Raw genomic sequence first — 13018 nt, forward strand, 5'->3', positions numbered from 1 at the left:
TAGTAGTTGGAGTGCACTCAAATACTGCACCTTAACACCAAATAAAATGAAGATGACATATACACCCAATGATACGGACATACGGTCTTAAGTATAATGATTATTTATGGGGAATCATGTGATCTGTTTTCATATTTTACCAAATGTATAATACTTCACGACACAAAGTTTGGACCGGATTATGAAAAATTCCCTTTATGAAAGATGCTTACAGGTAAAATGAAACATATTGCCAACACAAGTTGCACTCGGTCATCAAACGCATCAACACAGATACAAACCTGGCGGTGCATATTTCATTCAACACCTATGCCTCGTCTTCCTCCTCTCACCTCATGTGCTCCAGCGACATCGTCGCCCCTTCTCACCCATGCCTCCTTGCTCTAACCCCATCCTATGGTCACCTTACAACAGTGAAAGAAGAGGTTAGTACGGTAGCGGAAAGAATAGTGAACGCGCATCATAGTGGTTGTCTTCGAGAGTTGTGTTTATTATCAAGAAAAGATTCCACACATAAATATATTGTTGTGGGAGTAAGACCTCACACCCATGCATGCATGTTTAAAAAAATAGTGTTTACACCCAAAACATTGTTAATGATCCGATTGAAAAACTGAAATTTAATTCGTTAACGAGCGTTTGTTGTAGTGCACATTCTCTAGTGGCTTCGATAACTTGGGGTCATCTCTTGAGGAAAGACACGAAAGCCTTTTGCTATCTATACCGGATTTGCGTCACACTGCGATCAAAGCGAAGCTCGGTATGTGATGGTTAGCGCCTGTTAATGGCGGGCCTACGCTTCAAGTACACTAGAGTTTGGTCTCGGCTGTGACGGCCAACCTTAAATGTGAACGTCGTCTGCTTCACTCCTTTCTTAATGGAAAAAAGGAATTTTGAGCAATTTTTATTTTTGAAACTTTGCAAATTTTGAGTGAGTAAGGACTAAGGACTATAGATATGCACTTCACTCGAATTGAAAAAGAAAAAGAAAAGATTGCACTCTCCGTGACGAATCTGTGGCCACGCCGCCCGTCCCGCCACCGGGAAACCCATCTCCACCGCATCGGCCCGCTTGCTCTTGCTCGGCATCCTCGGCCGGTCTTGCTCTCGGACAGGGTTTCGCCGCGTACACCTAGCCATGGCCGCCTCGCTGCCACGCCTCTCCCTCCCGCCGACGGCCGCTCTCCCTGCCGTCGCCTCCTCTCGCTACCGCCCCGACCTCGCCCCCGTCCCCAGCCGCCGCCGCCGCCTCGGCCTCCGTCTCCACCGCTCGCCGCTGGCACCTGCAGCTGCCGCGAGCTCGCCGTCCATTCCGTCTTCTTCACCGGAACCAGGGTCGGGTATCGGTGATGCCCTCGGTGGCGTCGCCATCTTCTCCGCGGCCACCGGCGAGCCCGTCCTGATCAGGGATCTGTGGGACCAGAACGAGGTAGAGATGCAGATGCTCACCTTTTTCTCCGATTAGCTTAGTCTTTGTCTTACGAGGAGATGTAGCATAGGAAATATTATACTGTATCTAGTTTGAGGTTCAGGTTTGCCACTCAGAGGTTCTTGTCAGAACCAGGGGCGTCCATTTGTTGCTTTGCTTGAATAAATTGTTCTCCTTCTGTAGGGCGAAACACTAAATCCCATTTAGCTACGAAATCATTTGATTTCCCTTTTTAATTTGCTGCGGTACATAACTAAATTGGGGGAGTAATTCGCTGCTTGTGCAGGGAATGGCTGTGGTCGCGTTGCTAAGGCATTTCGGATGTCCTTGCTGGTAAGAGAGCACCCCCCTCCTTCTGTAGATGAATTGTGTCACCTGGATATAGTTTGTGCGTGTTGGTTTGATTTCTTTTTCTGAGCTAATCATCAACTCTACTTGTGACCGTGTCCTCTGCAGCTGGGAGTTGGCCTTGACGTTGAAAGACGCGAAAGAAAGATTTGATTCTGCTGGCGTCAAACTAATTGCTGTTGGTGTTGGCACTCCTGATAAAGCCCGTATACTTGCTGAGCGTGTATGTAATACACTTCTATTTGTAGTTTATCTCGTACCCCCTCACCACACACTGCGAACTTTGGTGATCATCTATAATCTTATTCTAGACACAGATTTTTTACCATTTGACCTTCAACTTGTTTGTGGGTATGCGCCCACCAATAATTGCAAAGATCATTGCATAATTGCACAATCCTGCTGATGTTTTAATCTAACTTATTCACCTCGTGTGGGACTTGCTAGACAATGGATGTCTTAAAATCCCAATTGTTCATATATGCTGTATTTACTGGTGATATTTGAATATTTTCAGCCCTAAGTAACTTTGTTTAAAATATGTTCAATGCAGTTGCCCTTTCCATTGGATTACCTCTACGCAGATCCTGAGCGCAAGGTACTAATTTGCGTGCTCATGCCTTAATGTATCTACTGGATATTGCTATACTGTATGGTCACATCATATACTGCTCACATTCACATTTTATCTGTTAAAATTGTTAACATCTTCTTGCCATTGTCTGCATTGTACTAAGTCCTAGCAGGATTGACCCCATAGGAATGTGTCTATTTTGGAGAAAGAGTGTTGGAAATTATCTTACTTTTGGGCCAGTGATCATGAGAACTAGACAAAGTGGCGCGCTCTGCTGCGCCCGGCTATAGGCGAGTAGTTTGTACGCGATTTTAGATGGTGTGAGCCTCAATGATGCGTTGAGTATTGTTTTTATTTTATTCTTCAGCCAAGCGCAGATAAACTTCCTCCCCCCAACAAAGCTGCAGCAAAAGAACAAACCCTAAAAGAACCAGCGGCCATGGAAGAGCTGGCCTAGGACAAATCCTATTCCATGTGTAATGAGTGGAATAGCTACGTAGACACGCCCCCGCGTTGTTTTCAAAATTCATTCGTGTTTTTAAAACTTGGGACAATTTTTAAATGTAGGAACATTTTAAAAATTCGAACCTTGATTCTTAAATTTGTGGGCAATTATTTAATTCTGAGACATTTTAGAATTCATAAAATTTTCTGCGCGGAGGACAAAGCAGACTGGTTTTCCTAAAAAAAACAGATCCTGGTCACCAAACATGCGACGAAAGGATAAACATAAACACAGTCAGCTTTTCTCTTTAAGAAATCGTAAACACGGCCAGCTAAAACCCCACAACCGGGCCCACATGTCATTTAGTACATCATTTCTTTTTTTGAGGGCGGCTGTTTAAGTCAGCTGCCCCTAAACTCCCAGAAATCAACAGCACACCCGCCCTATCACCGGCTGTGCAGCTAGTTCACGGCCTATCCACCAGGCCGACTTTCCAGTCAAAAACAGCTAGGAGTGGGCTGACCGAACTAACACAATTAGTCGCAAAACCACGCACCAGCGCTGAGGCCTCCCCTCAAAAAACAAAACAACATTGAGGCCCACATGTCAGCGACTGCGAACCACCTGATAGCCACAGCGTTAGCCAATCTAGCCACGCATAAATTTGAAGGAGATATGTAATGATAAGTTTTTCATTTGGAAATGGTCCTTGTTGCTATGGTGGTTCTCCTTGATAAGTGTGTGTATATACATTTTGCTCGTTTCTTCAAACTTAGATGTAGTCATGTAAATAGGTAAATGAGATAGACACATGGATATACAATATTTGGTACATGAGGATCAATGATCTCATCGTCTATGGATTGGAAATTTAAATTTTATTATCCATAAATTTTTATTTATTTATCCTGTCCCCAAGTGCATGACATCCTTTAAACCCTTTCAGGCTTATGATCTCTTGGGCCTATATTTTGGTGTTGGTCGCACATTCTTCAACCCAGCCAGTGTAAGCATCATTTGTAGCAGTGATTTTTCATTTGTGTAGTTGTTTTATCATGAAAGTTGTGTGGACATTGTCCTGAACAAGAACGCATATCTTTGAAGGTGAAAGTGTTTTCTCGGTTTGATTCCCTCAAGGAGGCAACAAAGAACTATACAATCGAAGCCACCCCAGATGACAGGCCAAGTGTCCTGCAACAGGTTATATCATTTACCCATAGTCAACTGCTTCTGCCACTATACTCTGAAGTCTGAACATTGCAGAGTCTTTGTTGATCAATGGACCGCCATTTTGTTTGTTATGTTCGTTAGGGTGGAATGTTCGTGTTCAAAGGGAAAGAACTGTTATATGCGTGGAAGGACGAGGGCACAGGTGATCATGCACCATTAGATGATGTCCTGAGCATCTGCTGTAAAGTTCCAGTAGCCTGATGTTGAGTCCTATGAACGGGTACGCCAGATTCTGCTTTTTTATTCCCATCATCACACACAACAATAGAAAATTAAGTGTTCTTTTTTTGGGTATATAAAAAGAGCAGTTTAAGTTTTTTTTATGTCAGCCGGTGCCAAAAGAAATAAGCATATACTTTGGCTTTCTATTCTCTTCACCACCCCCCCTCCCTCCTTTCTCAGTCATGAAAGATTCTCCCGTTTATTTGTCCGTGCAGGGTCCGTTCTTACTGCATAACCGTACTGCGCAGGTGCTTCTCGTACAGACATTTCATAAGCTTGGTGGTATCAGATGACTTTCGAAATACTGGATCCTGATATAAAGGTAGCGTCCCCTGCATGTGTATGTATTAATATTTTTGACAAACTTTCTAACACCTTGTTAATTATAGGAGCTTAGCAGGGTTGGTTTTTGGTAGATATATGTAACTGATCATGAACACTGCACAGTGCTCTAAAATATAGCGATACGTTATCTTCGGCTTGTGTATTGGCTTTATTAATTTAAAGCCGGGTGCTTCTTGGACCTTTCTTCTAAAAATTTGTAGCAATACTGTTTCTCATGGAATACTGCATATATCCACAAGTGTCCAATTTCTTGTCGAATGCTGCATACCTGCACATCATGCGATTGGGCTGCACATCAAGGAGGGCAGATGCATAGAATCTCAAATGGTTAAAACCCTAGCCTCTGACCAACCCACCCCGCGGAGACCAAGGAAGCTGCTACGCTGGAGGCCTGGAGCAAGGTTGCAGCACACCAAACGTGATACGGCTTTGCTCTTGGTTTCAGAAATCTTGCCGGAGCTACTACTCTGTATCTAAAAGGGCGTGTACAATAATATTATCTTAACGAGTGTCATATATTTTGATACACTAGTTAAGACTAAAAGATAACCCATCGTACATCATATTTTTATTGACATCTCTAACATATGTGGGAAATTTAAAATAAAATTGTCTTATCAACCGCTGTGTAAGCGCTAAATGGACCGGAAGGATACGCATGCCCGTTTCTTCGTACGAAAGACTCTGGCATCTGAGATATACTCAAAGAGCTGAATTCTTCTGCTAAGGAGAAACCTGTTCCCTTGTAATTTGGTTTTTGAATCCGGTTCTTTATTATTTCAAGCCTGCTATTTCCTGTTCTGGTTGAGCTGTAAAAGCAATGCAAATCGACTCTCTTGGAGAGATAGAAATTTCACACGTACGCAGGTCATGCCCCCTTTGATTCAAAGGATTTTCATAGAATTTTTGAAGAATTAGAATCCTTAGAAAATTTCCTACATAACTCATTTGATTCGTATGTTTGAATCATGTACTCCCTCTGTCCCATAATATAAGAGTGTTTTTTACACTAGAGGGAGTAGATTTTATCCAAAAAAAATCATTTGTACTCCTACATTCTATAGGAAATCTACTATCCAATCAGTGACTCAAACCACTTAAAAAAATCCTTTGTTCTTTTTTCTGCGGTGTGATCAAATGACTCAAATCATGTACTCCTTCCGTCCCATAATATAAAAACGTTTTTTACACTAGTGTAGTGCCAAAAACGTTCTTATATTATGGGACAGAGGGAGTACTAGAATTTAAATGGGCATTGCATTCCAATCATTTTCAATTTTTCATACTTCTACGTTTTAAAAATCCTGAGTCAAAATCAAAACCATGCATACGAAATGAACCGTGAGTCGTGACCGGCGCCCACCGCCCGCACCCGAGAGGCCGAGCCAACGATTAGCCCGGGCCCACCGCCGCACCGGGAAGCAAAATTTAGGCCACCCAAACCCGGGAGGAAACCCATCCATTCCCGTTCAAACCCAGCTCACCTTCCTCCCCCCTTCCCACCCGCCGCCGGCGCCACCGCCACCGCCGCCCCGGGACCAACGATGCTGCTGGTCAGCCAGGCCGCCAACGGCTCCCTCTCCGCGCGGCGGCTGCCCTCCAAGCCGCTCGCCAGCCGCCGGGGCGCCAACCCCTACCCCCTCTTCGCCGGGCCCCGCGTCGCGCGCCGCCGCCTCGCGCTCTCCGGCGCCGCCGACGCGCGGGACGCGCCCCGCCGCGCCTCCGCCACCCACGCGGCCGCGGGCGAGGGCCCCTCCGGCTCCCCCGCCGCCGAGGACCCCGTCCTCCTCGGCGTCAGCGACGACCGCGTGCCCCTCGAGGGCGTCATCCAGGTCGAGAGGCCCGGCCAGGCCGACGCCCAGTCCAAGCTCGTCTCCTACGCGTAATTCCTTCTCCCCTAGCCAATGCGCCATTCCCCGCTTGTGTCTCTGTTTTGGTTTGATTTGGTCCGTTCGCTGATCCCTTGCGTTCGCAGGAAGATAGGGCTTCTGGCCGGAGGGGATCTGCTCTGCCTCCTGGTCTTCTCCGCGATTGGGAGGCTCAGCCATGGCCTCCCCGTGCTTGACGCCGAGACCTTCAAGACGGCCGACCCGTTCATTGCTGGTCAGAGAAACGTGTCCCCCTCTTCTTCTTTTTCCCTCTGATGATGTTCGTCCGTTGGACGAAGGGGTTGCTAACGGAATCGGGTCTTCTGCAGGTTGGTTGCTTAGCGCCTACCTCCTTGGCGGGTTTGGTGATGATGCCAAAGGAAGCAATGGTGTTGGGAATGCTGTAACTGTTGCAGCGAAATCCTGGGCTGTTGGTATACCGGTAATTTGTCTCCTATTAGCACCTGTACTCAAAACCCAAACAAGACCTTCATTTCATAATTAGAACGGCGATAAATCCACTGATTTCGTAATGTCTATTTATAGGTTGCGAGTTCATGTTATGAACATTGTAGAGTGTATACCCATTTACTTAACAGATAATCAGCTGTTGCCTGTTGGCCCTGTTCCATCACGCTATCCATGTCCATTCTGCTGAGCATGTGTTCTATCGTGGATTCTTCATAGTTCATTGTGTCTGATACGTTTTACCCGGCCTTTATCAATACATCTATTGGATGCATATGTCAATTTTTAATGAGGAATAGTGGAAAACCACCCCTTGTCAGCAAAGATAGTATACTGTTTTGGTTCCGTGGCTTTTGAAGGCAAGTTAGTAGACAGTTTAAACATAGTATATGAGAAAGCCTGTATCATCAGTTTTAGCAATGAAATTGGGGGGAACCCCTTAATTCGAAAATAAAAATAACTATATGAGAAAAGTTAAAAGAGGATGGATTCATCTTAGAGAAAGGGCACAAGCAAAAAGTAGCATGGAGTTTTTTCCCAATAACCTAAAAAATTCCCTGTTTTTTTAGCTGTAATGCACTGTAGAAAGGCTCCTGCAGTCATATATTAATCAAAGGTAAAATGAGGTTACATGATATGTAGTACAAGGTACAGGGTCTTTGACCCTAATCCATAAGGACTACACTTATGTCAGGGAACAGGAGTTCTAGGTAGTTTGTTGCACAAGGGTGGTTATAAAACCCTCCAGGTCAGGCTTAGCCCTATGTCTCAAGAGTGCAAATCTTGCTTGAATCTAGACAGCCAGGACCTATGTGAATATGGAATCCTTTGGAAATCATATTGTTTCTTCCACATTTGACTCAAAATTTGAAGTATATATAGTCAGATAAGCTTGTTACACATTTGACTACCTTTTAGTAGCCCAATGAAGATGCATTGCTTGACAATTTTTTTATTGGCGCTACCAAATAGACAAATACATCGCCTTACTAAACAAACTAAGAATCTTCTCTATGGCTCTATCGACCGAGTAATGTGTCCAAACCTCTAAAATTGATTGTTGCCTTTGCTATCCTGTGGTAGTGCTGATGTAAAAAAAAACTAGTCAAAATTTTATGGTTCTGCAATCATGGGGAAGCAAATGCTGGCATTCTTTTGTGCTTGCGCACTTGATACATGCCTCACCTCAATAATGGCTTATGGATATAAAGATGGTGTTCTGTTTTGTGTTTAACTTGTGCAATTTACTGCTATATCTCATGGTTTATCTGTTGTGCTAGTTTCTTGTTATGCCAATATTTTTTGGGGGATGGTAATACCTGAAGCACAACACGACAGGTCTTGTATTTATGAGATTATAACTAAAGAAAGAAGCAACGATGACGGCATGACATGCATTTGAGCATCTGTGGTTTTTGACATCCATAATGTGGTGTTAAGTCTATGATTTCTATTTGTTTGGATCACTTTATAAGATTTTAGACATTTATGCCAATTTATTGCTCAAGACGTAGGCTATGCTAGGAGATTATTTGTTTCAGAGTGTTGAACCATACATAATTTTGTTAGATTTCCCTGAACAAGACTAGGAAATTCTAGGAAATCTTACACAAACATAATTGAACTTGGTCAGTCTTCTGAAGCTGGAGAGCTGTTGTTAACTTGCGTAAGTCTGCATTTGCATCTATGTGTGTTCTGAACTCTCTAAAAACATGTTGATAATCATGTTTCTTATTATGTGACTGTTCTCACTCTTGTTTGTTTGATGCCTTCATTAGCATAGAAGCATCTGATGATGATGTGTCTGCTGGTTTTTTATGTCTGGTGCTGACTTCAATTTGCTATCTCCTTTCAGTTAGGAATTGCCATTCGTTCAGTGACCGCTGGTCATATTCCACAAATTCCTTTCGTCTTTGTGGCCATGGGAAGTACCGGGGTCTTGTTGACTGCATGGCGTGCTCTGATTTCCCAGGTTCTTTCCGCTGGACAGAGCAAGAAGGATGATGTATACAAAAAGGGAAATCCTTTTGAGCTTTTTGAGGTTAGAAGTTTTTATTTATTTTAAACATACCACAGCATCGTTGATTCATGCAGATGTTTCCATCGAAGGCCATTTTGGCTCAAATTTTTCTCTGAAATATATCCTAGTACAATTGATTAGCCTATTAATAAACATGTCCTAACATATGCTTCCTTCTCTTTTGGCACATTTTTTCAATTGATTGCAGCTAGTTTGTCCGAAAAATGATATTCTAGGTCTTTGTTTGTTGTTTTGCAAATATTTACACATAGAACAACACTTCATCCTTCGCTGTTGTAACCTTTTCGGTATAATTTGGCATGTTTTTCCCAATTGACTACTTCCATCAAATCATTCTGAATTAAACTTGTCATGGAAGGAGAATCTCATCTTTGTAACAAGGTCGGAAAGCTCTTAGAACAAATGCAATGACGAAGATTGCATTATATTGCTTATTTCCTAGGAGAAACTTTGCCCTATGCAAAGGCTTTGTGCTTCTTGGTTCCCATCGCAAGTCATCTTCGTTCCTACTGTGGATTGTTATCTTTCAAGCACTGACAATGGCTGGCTTTTACTTATGCCAACTTACTTCCTTTATCCTTGCAGTTGCTCACATCGCTGGTGCGGAGGTGGTGAGGTCTGAAGCTCAAAAAGGCAAGAATTACCACCAACCTTGTGTAAGTACAATTTTGAAGGCCAAGGGCCCAAGATGGAATAGAACATAGTCGGATCATATGCAGAAACTGCTTGACAAGATCGCACAGAGGCAATGCCCCGGATTCTAATATTAAGAAGATGTAGCTGATCAATCCCTTGTAATTACTGTATGCAGCCTGACCTAATCATTCTAATACTAATGAATAAACTGTGCCTTCTTGGTCCTGAATTTCTTCTGTTTCTTCCTACTTTATGCACAAACGCTTGTTGCTTCATGTTTTCAGATCCAATTGCCTGTTCTGCACCAATGTTTCCTCGCTGAGAAAGAGCACAAATGCTGTGGCTTCAGAGTAACGGTGCATTTTATCTCCCTACTACTTCTACGCTACTAGGATCAGGTCTAGATGCCGCCCCTGAAGAAGGGCTCGCCGAGGAAGGAGCTGGAGTAGGTGCCGCCGCCGTTGGGAAAGAGCGTGAGGAGGCAGACGACGGCGAGCACGAAGCCCCACGCGTAGCGCTCGCTCCCCAGCGGCGTGATCTCGTCCTGCGCCGGGATCTCCTCCCCGCCGCGGATGAAGGTGGCGAAGAGCCCCCACGCCAGGCACAGCACGCTGCCGCCGACGGCGCCCGCCCCCAGCAGCAGCGACGTGCCGAACGACAGCAGCACCGCCGTGCGCCGCCCGAGCAGCGCCTGCGCGACCCGGCCGCCCTCCAGCCGCCCGACCGGCAGCAGGTTCAGCGACGTCACCACGATCCCCAGCAGCCCCGCGAACGCCAGCGGGTCCACCGGCACGCCCACGCCCTCCACCGCGTTGGGCAGCACGTTCCCCAGCTCGTCCGCGTACGGCCCGATCACCTGCTGCACGAACGACAGCAGCGGGTTGTTGTAGAAGAACTCCGGCCGGATGAACCTGCCACCGCCGCCAACGAAAACGTCGTCAGAGCTCTTGCTGGGGTTAACAATGGCGCCCAGATGTACTCCACCCGTTCGGAATTACTTGTCACGGAAATCAATGCATCTAGATGTTCTAGATGCATTCATTTCCATGACAAGTAATTCCGAACGGAGGGAGTAGTACGTATGGTTGTGCCGCTACTTACAGGGCGTTCTCGCCGCCGTTGAAGCTGCCGTCGGCAATGAAGGCCGAGACGGCCAGCACCACCGACGTCAGGTACGCGCTGGCCGTGCAGGCGACGGGGATGTCGAACAGGGCCTTCTTGTTCGGCAGCAGCGACTCGTAGTTGTTCATCACGCCCAGGCATCCCGTCCAATTCGACGGCACCAGGAACGACGGGCTCAGCTTCACCCCGTACCTCGCCGCCGTCAACCTCGTCGCGATCTGCCATGGAATTGTTGTTCCCAAGACCATCATTACCATCTGGTGAGCATTTATCCAAGAAAAGCTTAATGAGCAGACGATGGAGTACCTCGGACACGCCGAGGATGGAGAGGAAGCCTCCGAAGAGGGGGAGGACGTCCGAGACGTAGTCGTCGAAGGAGGCGCCGGGCTTGAGGAAGAAGCCGCTCATGAGTGCTATGGTCCCGAAGGTCGTGACGGCCAAGGCCACGGCGCTCAGGTAGCCCCACGGCGTGCTCAGCCTGGTCACCTCGAGCTGCAGCTCGATCTCTGCTTTCGGCTGCACCATGCACACCTGCTTGGTGACGTCGTCGTTCCTCTCCTCCATGAACCACAGGGTGACCTCTGTCCCGGCCGCCTCCGCGATCTTCTTCTCCAGCCTCGGCCTCACCTCCTCGATGGGCTTCCTCAGGTTGCCGATGAAGATGCCACCGTCGCCGAACCTCCGCACGTCCACCGCGAAGAACGTGTCGTACCCGAAACAGCTCTTGAGCTGCATGCACCATTTAATTCGCGCGCCCAGAGATCAGCAAATCTTCATCGATTTCCCAATTCCCATGGTTGAACTGAAAATTCAAAATAGATTACCTTGTTGAGGTCGAGCGCCTTGAAGGTCTGCTCGGCCTCCTCCAGCCTCTGCTTCTCCCGTTCCAGCGTGCCCTTGATGAACCCACGGAGCAGGCCGGCGACCGGGCTGCCGTCGGGCTCGCGGTCGAGCTCCCGGAGCTTCCGGTCGGCGCGCTTCTTCTCGAGCTTGATGGCGGCCTCGATGGACGGGTTGCCCATGAACTTCTTGAACTCCTCGTCCGACCTCCAGTCCACCTCCTGCTGCTCATCCCTGCTCTTCTTCTCGCCGTCCTCGCCATCACCTCCTTCCTGGTGATCTCCTGCCCCTCCTCCTCCGGCATGATGCGACGAGACCTTCTTCGCCTCCTCAACCTTTTGCTCGTCAGGAGCAACGGCAGTGGAGGAGACCGGCCGGTTCTCCGTCGCCCGATCTTGCTCCCGCAGCGAGCACCTGACGACGGAGCTTCTCCTGAGAGGTGGCCTGTGATGGTTCTTGCAGAAGCTTCTTGGTAAGGTTGCTCTCCTACTAGTGCTGCTGCTGCTGCTACACACGATAGTTGCAACGAGAGAAGTGGAAGCCATTACTGGCGGCGAGCTGTGGAGCTTGGTTTATGGTGCCTGCTTCCTGTTCGATCTGGTGCTTTGATTTTGGTGTGGAGATCCTGGGAGCTCATGAGGGGAGCTTAAAATGGTTCGGAAGGAGGAGGAAGGCGAGCGTTCTAGAAGGTCGGAGAATGCGCCGGGAGGAGTCGTGAAGAATGCGACAGCCGGAGCAGCAGATGTGGTGGAGTAGTGGCGGGTGGCGACGAAGGAGGTGAAGGCCCCCGGCTTATCCAATTGGTCAGGAGAAATGTACACTTGGCGGCAGCTCGCCTTGCTAAAGCTTCTAGCATGGCCCTGCCTCCAAAGGCTTTTCTAACTTGGGCCAAATTTGAACATTTTAACTAGTAAAATATATTTGTATGGAGTAAATATTTAAAGTTGCATATTAAAACTCTGGTCTGTGTCCAAACCATTGTTTATGCTAGATGATAGCCCGCACATTGTTGCGGGAGCATACGGAAGTGCGATAGTGTAGGAATTCGTAGCCGCCAAAATGTAAAATCACTGGATGGAAAATTGGTGGCATGTTTTTCTTTTTGCATGAAAAATGGGTAAGCTATAAATTAACCGTGTTATATTCATATGTTGGTCACAACACAGGATAGATACATGCACGTGGTATTTATAATACATTTACATATCTCCAAGGCAGTTCTTGTAGGTATGTTAACCCACGAAATTTCACTTCCATGAATATAACAGTGACATTTCCCAACAAATCGCATGTATTAGCTTCACCAAATCTTGACATCATTTGCAAGTTATATATAGGAATGGAAAATGAAGTAACCTGATTACTTACAAAAATACTGAAAAATGTAAAAGATGAAGTACTGACCCAGTCAACTTTTTATTGCCGCATCTGTCTATTATTGTACATAAAA

The 13018-nt window shown here is 46.5% G+C and overlaps 3 protein-coding genes across 6 annotated transcripts; 2 read left to right on the top strand and 1 right to left on the bottom strand.

Moving 5' to 3' along the window:
• The first annotated feature begins 993 nt into the window (after positions 1–993).
• On the top strand, positions 994–4725 carry LOC123087004 (prostamide/prostaglandin F synthase). 4 transcript variants are annotated; one of them, XR_006441199.1, is made up of 9 exons: positions 994–1429; positions 1716–1762; positions 1886–2000; positions 2331–2375; positions 3743–3802; positions 3901–3996; positions 4108–4246; positions 4464–4570; positions 4638–4725. XR_006441199.1 is itself a non-coding variant. In XM_044508882.1 (8 exons), exons 1-7 carry the CDS (start codon positions 1139–1141, stop codon positions 4225–4227), a joined length of 774 nt encoding a protein of 257 aa, XP_044364817.1. In that variant the 5' UTR covers positions 994–1138; the 3' UTR covers positions 4228–4246; positions 4464–4725. The 4 variants fall into 4 exon arrangements, 2 of the variants coding, with proteins under 2 accessions (XP_044364817.1, XP_044364818.1); XR_006441200.1 differs by having other exon boundaries at positions 4497–4570; XM_044508882.1 differs by having other exon boundaries at positions 4464–4725.
• A 1304-nt stretch (positions 4726–6029) lies between these two features.
• On the top strand, positions 6030–9835 carry LOC123087006 (uncharacterized). The gene is made up of 5 exons (XM_044508885.1): positions 6030–6475; positions 6569–6696; positions 6791–6903; positions 8785–8970; positions 9556–9835. Exons 1-5 carry the CDS (start codon positions 6138–6140, stop codon positions 9583–9585), a joined length of 795 nt encoding a protein of 264 aa, XP_044364820.1. The 5' UTR covers positions 6030–6137; the 3' UTR covers positions 9586–9835.
• On the bottom strand, positions 9611–12344 carry LOC123087005 (probable zinc metalloprotease EGY3, chloroplastic). The gene is made up of 4 exons (XM_044508884.1): positions 11553–12344; positions 11035–11457; positions 10708–10946; positions 9611–10517 (listed from the first exon to the last, which is right to left on the bottom strand). Exons 1-4 carry the CDS (start codon positions 12111–12113, stop codon positions 10007–10009), a joined length of 1734 nt encoding a protein of 577 aa, XP_044364819.1. The 5' UTR covers positions 12114–12344; the 3' UTR covers positions 9611–10006.
• Positions 12345–13018: the final 674 nt, after the last annotated feature.

This window comes from Triticum aestivum, chromosome 4A (assembly GCF_018294505.1).
Source record: "Triticum aestivum cultivar Chinese Spring chromosome 4A, IWGSC CS RefSeq v2.1, whole genome shotgun sequence".
Taxonomy (NCBI): Eukaryota; Viridiplantae; Streptophyta; class Magnoliopsida; order Poales; family Poaceae; genus Triticum; species Triticum aestivum.